This window comes from Canis aureus, chromosome 25 (genome assembly GCF_053574225.1).
Source record: "Canis aureus isolate CA01 chromosome 25, VMU_Caureus_v.1.0, whole genome shotgun sequence".
In the NCBI taxonomy this organism is placed as follows: Eukaryota; Metazoa; Chordata; class Mammalia; order Carnivora; family Canidae; genus Canis; species Canis aureus.
Genome location: NC_135635.1, coordinates 3,830,824 through 3,839,542, shown reverse-complemented (window position 1 = coordinate 3,839,542; position 8,719 = coordinate 3,830,824). Strand labels below are relative to the sequence as shown.

At 40.6% G+C, this 8,719-nt stretch overlaps 1 protein-coding gene across 9 annotated transcripts in view; it reads right to left on the bottom strand.

Moving 5' to 3' along the window:
- Positions 1-1,933: 1,933 nt before the first annotated feature.
- The window catches only part of SLC11A2 (solute carrier family 11 member 2), a 35,334-nt gene continuing 28,548 nt past the window's right edge, over positions 1,934-8,719 (bottom strand). For 8 of the 9 annotated variants that reach the window (XM_077870041.1, XM_077870044.1, XM_077870042.1 and 5 more), the window contains one exon: positions 1,934-3,191. In XM_077870041.1, the coding sequence (XP_077726167.1) occupies positions 3,114-3,191 (78 nt within the window). In that variant the 3' untranslated portion in view covers positions 1,934-3,113. Of the gene's footprint in view, positions 3,192-7,254; positions 8,713-8,719 lie in introns of those variants that run through there. The other variant, XM_077870039.1, reaches the window with a different exon arrangement.

Genomic DNA, 8,719 nt, shown 5'->3' with positions numbered 1-8,719 from the left:
GACCCTATATATAGATTATATACGGTACCTGAATGTGCACAACACTTCTGGGGAGAAACTTTGGTGTCTTCATATCAATGTTTAAAACTTCTGAGAAGGCGGGGGATCCCTGGATGGCTCAGCGGTTTGGCGCTTGCCTTTGGCCCAGGGCGCGATCCTGGAGTCCCGGGATCAAGTCCCACGTCGGGCTCCCGGCATGGAGCCTGCTTCTCCCTCTGCCTCTCTCTCTCTCTCTCTCTCTCTCTCTCTCACTCTCTCTCTATGTCTATCATAAATGAATAAATAAAAAATCTTTAAAAAAAAAACTGAGAAGGCTATTTTCATGAACTACTGTAACCCGATGCTTCACTTGCTGATTAAACTTTTCATTTGCCTAGATACACTCTGACCGCCTCTTATATTAGGTGGACACACAGTTCTGTAGCAGCAGCTGCCCCATAACTACTATTTAATTGCATTTCTCTGACATTCTGGATATACGTTGTCAGAGCATCCTTTTACAAAATGACTCTATTATGTTAAGCCCCAGAAACTGAGTAGGTATATGCATCTAGGTTAATCTTAAGATTGAATATATTAATACACATATAAACATAGAGAAATCTAGGGACTCCTGGGTGGGGCTCAGTGGGTTGAACATCTGTCTTCGACTTGGGTCATGATCCCAGGGTCCTGGGATTGAGCCGGTGTTGGGCTCCCTGCTTGGTAGAGAATCTGCTTCTCTCCCCCCCCTGTCCATCCCCGCTGTTCGTTCTCTCTCTCAAATGAATAAATAAAATCTTTTAAAAAATCCAGATTTGTATATCATAAAGTAGAGAATGACTAAATGTTAACTTAGAAGTGTACCCAAGACTCACTCTTTAGAAATCAGTCTCCTCTACTGGTTTTAGCATGACTCAGTTTATCCAATTTTTTAGTTACAAGAGTTGTAGGGATCCCTGGGTGGCGCAGCGGTTTGGCGCCTGCCTTTGGCCCAGGGCACGATCCTGGAGACCCGGGATCGAATCCCACGTCGGGCTCCCGGTGCATGGAGCCTGCTTCTCCCTCTGCCTGTGTATCTGCCTCTCTCTCTCTCTCTCTGTGTGACTATCATAAATAAATAAAAATTAAAAAAAAATTACAAGAGTTGTATGACCTGTCGGGTATACTTATAAGCTTTTGTAAACTCTAGTCTCTTCTCAGTAACAGCTAAAGGAGGGAGAGGAGTTATAGAATCCTCCAAGTACTTAGTCTCTGTTTAACCAAGCACTTCATCTTTTTAGGAGTGGCTAAACAGGACTTTTTAACCTTTTTTTCTTTCTCCTAACACTCCCTAAGTAATGAAACTGAGAAATTTAATGCCCAGGAAGGGAGGAAAATCCAAATCGGTTCATCTAGAGTTGCTATTTATGTATAAAGAATCTAAAATACTGAAACTCATTTTAAAAATCTCTTTTTCAAGTGAAATCTGGTAATTGATGTTAATTTAGTTTCATTTTTTAAGATCAGAAGGACTCTAACCTACATTGGAAGGATGCTACTCTTACCAGAAGTTTAAAGGGCCTCTGAAATAGAAATGAGAGAATTTAAAAATATCATCCTAGAAAACTTGCCACTTAGAAGGCCAAGTCTTTATAAATGAAGATAAGCAATGTCTGGATTAAAAAAAAAAAAGTCTTACTGGAAAGTACTAAATTTTAAAATAAAACAGATTAGATTTTTACCTTTTAAGCTGAAAGAGGAAAACGATGCTCAAAGTCATACAAAAGCTGCAGTGTTTGCAAACTCAATGCCTTGTGGCTAGAAGGAAATGAAGGTGTGTGTGTGTGCCACCCTGGAGTATGATCCGTTAAAATGCATAGCTGCCATTCAATTCCAGCCAAGTGTAATTCCACACAGGAATGGGAGCCCAGTGTTGAAAATCTTCTTTTCAATCAGATAATTATGCAAAATCTTTTAATTTTTAAGTATTAACTTTTTTATTATAAAAATCTTAAGAAAAAAAGTTCCAGTTAAGAAAAGGGGTCAAAACAAGTCTATAACTCACATGTAGGCAGGCAGTTTATGACATGAGAACTAGTTAAGTCCTAGATATTTACTGGGTATAAATATCTTAAAATAAAATGCTTAGCATTCAGGGAAATTCAACATTAGAAATAGCCATTCCTGGAAATAGACTTTGGACCTAGAAATGGTGTTTGGAGTTTTGATGGGAAAAAAATGGGAAGAAAAGACATGGTAGAACTCTGCAAACATCAGAAAGAAAACAAATACCTCCATCATCTTCTGTTGGGACTTACAAAGTTAAATGTTAGAAGTTTCTTCTTTTTATACCTACCACGGGAATGCTAGAATGGGCTGAGTTACACTATCCTATGGAAAAACGGATCATTGGTTCGAGTATGGTTTCTGAATCTTCTTACAAGGTATTAAGCTCTTTGGAAAATACCATCATACCTCTGACTAGTTTTCAAGAAAAGCAACAGAGAGAATTAAAATTACAAAGCACACCGATAACCACGACTAAATATGACTGCTGAAAAGAAGAAATATTTTCCTTAGAAATGATGTGCTGGTATCAAGTAGTTGCTAAGGGTCTGGTCAATTAAAACCGAAGTGGAATTTAACTGGCCATAGTCAAGTATCACTTTTAAAGTTAAGTTAATTTGACCAGATCATTCTGAAAAGGAGTATTCATTACTCCCTCTCCTTTCTAGTTGCGACCCAGATAAAACAAATATCTGATTTATCTGAATACTATCTTCAAAAAAAAAAATCTGTTAATCTTATATAACCTTAAAACTCTACCCAAACTGGTATGTTCAGGTTTACATAAATATATACGCATATATATTTTACAATTCCAGAAGTCAAGACACAAGCCCATAGGGGTGTGTGTGGCCAGGATGGGCCATTTACCTCTGGCTATTGTAGGACTGTCGAGGTGGATGGGTCTCTGTCCTACAGTAACAGCTGTCAGCTTTTAACACCCTTCCCATGAGGAAATCTTTGCCTTTTGTTCAAAACATCTGAACAAAACTCACCTCTGAACTAACAGAGAATATGTTAACAGGACACCTGGACAAAAAAGGACTAAGAGAAAGTGATTCTTATACAGTCTCTCAGGCTGTTAGTCATCTAGACACAAGGGAGTCAGCATCCACGGTGTTCAGAAGGTAGAGTTCAGGCTGAGCTGTCAATCCCAGATGGTACTAAGGACAAAAAAAAAAAAAAAAAAAAAAGGCAAAGGGTTAGACTGATTTGCAAGTATTTAAATATTGTAACTGGCATGTGAATACCTATAATCAGTACATCAATATAGGTCTTTTCCCAGTACTGCTATATTGATTTTTATTTCAGAATAGAAATAGCTTATAGATTCATGAATGATTTATGGCACATAAAACAATAGCTAGCAGCTGAAATAGTTAAGAACTGAGATAGTGCCAAATGCCCTCAGCAAAATTTGCACTTTGACTATTTTTGTGACATACTTGCCACAGGATAGCTGCCTTTTTTCTTTCTTTCTTTTTTTAAAGATTTTATTTATTTAGGGCCCCTGGGTAGCTCAGTTGGTTAAGTGTCTGCCTTCCACTCAGGTCAGGATCCCAGGGTCCTGGGTTTGAGCCCTCTGTCGGGCTCTCGGTTCAGTAGGGAGCCTGCTTTTCCTTCTGTCCCCTGCTCAGGCTCTGTGTGTCAAATAAATAAATAAAATATTTTTTAAAAAGGATTTTGACAGAGACAGAGTGTGCATGTGCACAACCAACGAGGGGTGGGGGAGGACAGAGGGAGAGGGAATAGCAGACTCCCCACTGAGCAGGAAGCCAGACTGACTCTGGGACCTGAACTGCTTAACTGACAGACAATCAGACGCCCCAGAATGGCTGCTTCTGATTAGGACATTGAGAGCAAACACACGGAGTGATTCTGTATTCTATTACTGTTTTAGAAATCAAATAAATTCTAAATAACTAAAATAAATATTAAATACTAATTCTAAATTATTAGAATTAAATACTAATTCTAAATCCTGAGCTCAGTCTAAATCCTGAGTCCTATTATCCAGGCCTCATGATCTTTTGGCACCTCGAGCAGAGAAAAGCCTTTCATTAAGAAAAGAAAAAGCGTGGGCAGCCCGGCTGGCTCAGTGGTTTAGTGCCTGCCTTCGGCCCAGGGCGTGATCCTAGAGATCCGGGATCAAGTCCCACGTCGGGCTCCCTACATGGAGCCTCTTCTCCCTCTGCCTGTGTCTCTGCCTCCTTCTCTGTGTGTCTCTCATGAATAAATACAATCTTAAAAAAAGAAGAGCGTGCTGGGAGAGGGAAATGACCTATGGGTCCCAAATGTTTTTCAGGCTGAATTGGAATCACGTGGGCTGCTTTTAAAACGCACAGCCAGACACCTTCCTGGAAACTTGAATCTCTAGGATTTGTTTTGAACTAGGCTCCAAACCCAGCATGGAGCCTAGAACCGGGCTTGAATTCATGACCCTGAGATCCAGACCTGAGCTGAGATCCAGTCAGATGCTTAATTGGATGCTTAACTGATGGAGCCACTCAGGCGCCGCCCTCTTTTTTTTTTTTTTTTTTTAAGATTTTATTTATTCATTCATGAGACACACAGAGAGAGAGGCAGAGACACAGGCAGAGGGAGAAGCAGGCTCCATGCAGGGAGCCCGACGTGGGACTCATCCTGGGACTCCAGGATCATGCCCTGGGCTGAAGGCAGATGCTCAACTGCTGAGCCACCCAGGTGTCTTTTTCTCCCCCGTCCGAATCCCTATGATTTGTGTTGGGATTTGTGAAGTTGTGGTTTACTCATTTTCTCTTCCCTACACACAGAGACAATCACTGAATCTCATTTTAGCCCTACTGTTATTACTTAGGGCTCTAGGAATGTTATCACCCATTGGCATCAAAAGCCTGTGAGTTAATACAGAACGGAGACTATAAATCTATAGGAGAGTCTATTATAGTGGAAAAGGTACCAGAGTAGGGTTCTAGCCCAAACCTTGCCACCTCCTGTGACCTTGAGCAAATCCATGTACCCTTTTGGATGGAGCCTTATCCTCTTTATTTGTAAGAGGGGAGTATATGCTACATTTAAAAATGTTAGTCTTCAACAAATGTAATTTCTTAACACAAATTGCCCTGAATACCTCACAAGCTTGTGATGGCTGTGTAAAGTCAATCCCAGATGAAGCGCAAGATAAAACTATTCTAGGAACAGCGGGCTAGGAAATGATTAACACTGGCCTTGGGGCAGAGAGACAACTCTTCAGACAAGTCTCGTTATTCACTTCAAGGTCTTAACATCTCAGATTTTTTAAAAAATATTTTATTTATTTATTCATGAGAGACAGAGAGAGAGAGAGAGAGAGAGGCAGAGACAGGGGCAGAGGGAGAAACAGGCTCCATGCCGGGAGCCTGACGTGGGACTCGATCTGGGGTCTCTAGGATCATGCCCTGGGCTAAAGGCGGCCCTAAACCACTGAGCCACCCGGGCTGCCCAACATCTCAGATTTTAACCTGAGCAATTGTCAGATACACTATGAATTCACTGCAGCCTTTTCACGAGAGCTGAGGTGGTGGGCTTCCTCATTATATAGTAGGCAAGGGTTGATTACTCCCATGATCCCCAGAGTCACTCAGATGACTTATCAGAACCTCCTTGTTGGCGAACTTTGACATACTGCTCTGAGACACTGAGAAAAGGGGCTAAATGACACAGGAATAGGCTAAATACTGTAAAGGGTAGGGAGGTAATGCTAATGAGTAAGTCTAATAGTTCTTAGCTACTATTGGTTTAGGATTACAGAGGGGCCGGCCCTGTCCATTTTCTGTGCTTACCAAAAATCCTTCAAAGTTGTTTCAAATTTAGCACAGGCCAAACAATATTAGTCTACCAGTTGGCAACTTGTTAGTTAAAATATATTTTATCACTAATCAGAATATCACACAAATGCTTTGATGTGTTCCCGGTATTAAGAACTTGATGTTTTGACCTTGCACAAAGTGTGTACTGTGTATTATATAGGATGGTTTGCGGATGACTGGGTGGCCCAGCACTTGAGCGTCTGCCTTTGGCTCAGGGATGGAATCCCACATCGGGCTCCCTGCATGGAGCCTGCTTCTCCCTCTGCCTGTGTCTCTGCCTCTCTCCCTGGGTCTCTCATGAATAAATAAAATCTTTAAAAGAAAAAATAAAAGATAGTTTGGTAATGATATGTGGGCTCTGGAGTTAAGCTATTCAAGTCAAAGTGCCAACTGCTTATTTACCAGCAATGTTATGTGGGGAAGTTATTTTACTTTTTGGCCCTTGGATATAGGGCCATATCAGCCTCCTCCATAAAGAGGCTGATCCTCTTGTAACAATTAAATGAGGTCATGGGAGTGCTCAGACCAGGACTAGCGATACGGTAGTCAGTGTTAGTGGTTTTTAACATTCATAAGCTAAGGTGCCACGAGAAACTAACATGGTTAGATTCACTGGTCCCATCCAATAAAGGAGCAGAGAGCATTCCAAAGGGCAGGACTAGAAGAAATGTCTCAAATCAAGATATTCAAATTGTTGCATCATACTGAGTTTTGAAATAAACTCAAGGTAAGTAGGGAGAGCTAAATGAGTGAGTCAACACAGAGAACAAAATTCCCAGATTACTTCTATCACGTACGGTATTTGGCTCCAGTAAGACACAGGAAAAGCTTACAGAGAAAGGGAAAATGAAGTTCTGGTGACAACCTTGAGATAAATGAAGTGCTGACTTAGATTTTCCTGTCATTTGTATGGTGACAGGCCCAGTAGTTTACTATTACTGAGCTTCTCTTTGTTTTTATTAAATGGTGCCAATATTTCAATTTTTATCAGTTCTGCCAAACAAAATGCTATCCATTTTTAAGCTAAACAATTTTGGTTTCTCTTTTCAAATACTCCTACTTTTTATTGGCAGCATGTATGGAATATAAAAACCTACTTCAATGGTGAAACAAGACTACAGATAGAAAGGCAAAATAACAATTTTTTTTTTTAGTTTAAATATGGTAATGATATGACCTTTACCAACAGCAAAACTATTTGACTAGAGTGAGTAAACTGGTATTAGTGTTGGGTGTCTGCAGTTCATCAAGTCTTCTCAAGACTAAACCTATTTACACCCCCATCCCTTTAAAAGAGAAAATCACTAACAATGTGGGCTTAAAATGTCATCCAAGTGGTGGCTGATGTTGCAGTATTTCAAAATAATTTTCAAGGTCAAAAAATACCCAGGAAACCAAATAGGGAAAGGAAAAAAATTTTAATTACAAACCAAGTTTACATACTGTTAAGTGGGCACCAAAAGCTCAGTTATAACCACTTGTAATACCACTAGCGGGACCTCACAGGAGCCAAACTACATCTCTTCCCCACCCGTTAACTCCCGGTGTGCAGTAAAAGCACAATTATTTCATGTCACATTTATGGAGAACAAGGACCACTTTACATAAAGTACAAGTGTATACCCTTAACATTCCACAGAAACACTGCACGTGTGGGCACTGGGACACTTCATAAGCATGGTTTATTGCACCCAGAGTACTGGCTGAAGTACATTTTCTTTCTGATGGGATCAAATGGAAGATGGTATGGGAGTATCTTTACACTGTGAAACACTACACACATAGTATTATAAAATGCCATTTAATTGGGAAGAAATTTTCCATCACCATAAGTCATAAACAAAACTTTTAAAAGAAAACAAGCAGCTTTACCTAAACTTCTAAATATTGTGAATCTGAGACTGACTGGATCCATCCAGACTCAGGGCAAAGGTAGTGTTATCGTACTGTCTTTCCAAAGACTTTTTCTTGTCAATTTTGCCTTCACCTGGTACAGCCAGATGAGAGACCAAGAGGTCAGTCCCCGGGATCTTCACAGAATACCCTTAGGATGTTTGGGGAATGATGACAGGGAGAGGGGCAGATGTGAGGAGGGACAGTTAGGGAAATTTCTCCTTCATGATCGTGTGCCCTATTAAGGGGCTAAGATAAGGTACCGTCAGTGAAACACAGCAGTTTATCCTTAATGCCTTATAAAAGATAATCCACCCAGTCTGTGCTCGACTGTGTGCAAAATGTTAGCAATAATGCATTGAGGGGCTCAGATGAATACAAAGTATCAATCAACCAGGACTCCAGATGGAAAGCTCCAAAAATGAGAAGTCCTTCAATGCCACTCCCATTAATGTTCTCAACAAGTCCATGGTTCTAACAGACCTGTTATTTATCTCCACCAAACAAATGTGATTTGATTTGATTTGATATAATCATATAATCCCAGGCTCCACAGGTAAAAAAAAAAGTCAGAAGTGGCTGAAGAGCAGCGGCTTCAGGCCGAAGGGACCCATGTCCTCTGACTCCAGAGCTCCACCATCTGGTCTCAAAGCTTTTCCCTCTGAGGGAATGGCTGAAGAGAGGTAGCCCAGTGCAACCTTGCTGAGAGAGAACTTTCAACCATAGTGAGTCCCACTGACTTGCTGAGAGAGAAAGAGCTTTGCAACTGTTATGTCCACAGCTCCTGAGATTGCCTTGCAAGTTGTCTTGGGCATGCTTCGGAAAACCATGACAATTCTGGTAGGAGGTGTCTTTTAGGAATAAAACAGATGATTCTTCTTTCCTTAAGTCTTTTCTCCTCATTCCAAAATCTCATGAGAATGTCAGTTCATAAGTGCTACCATCTTTTTCTATAACCAACCTCCTACATG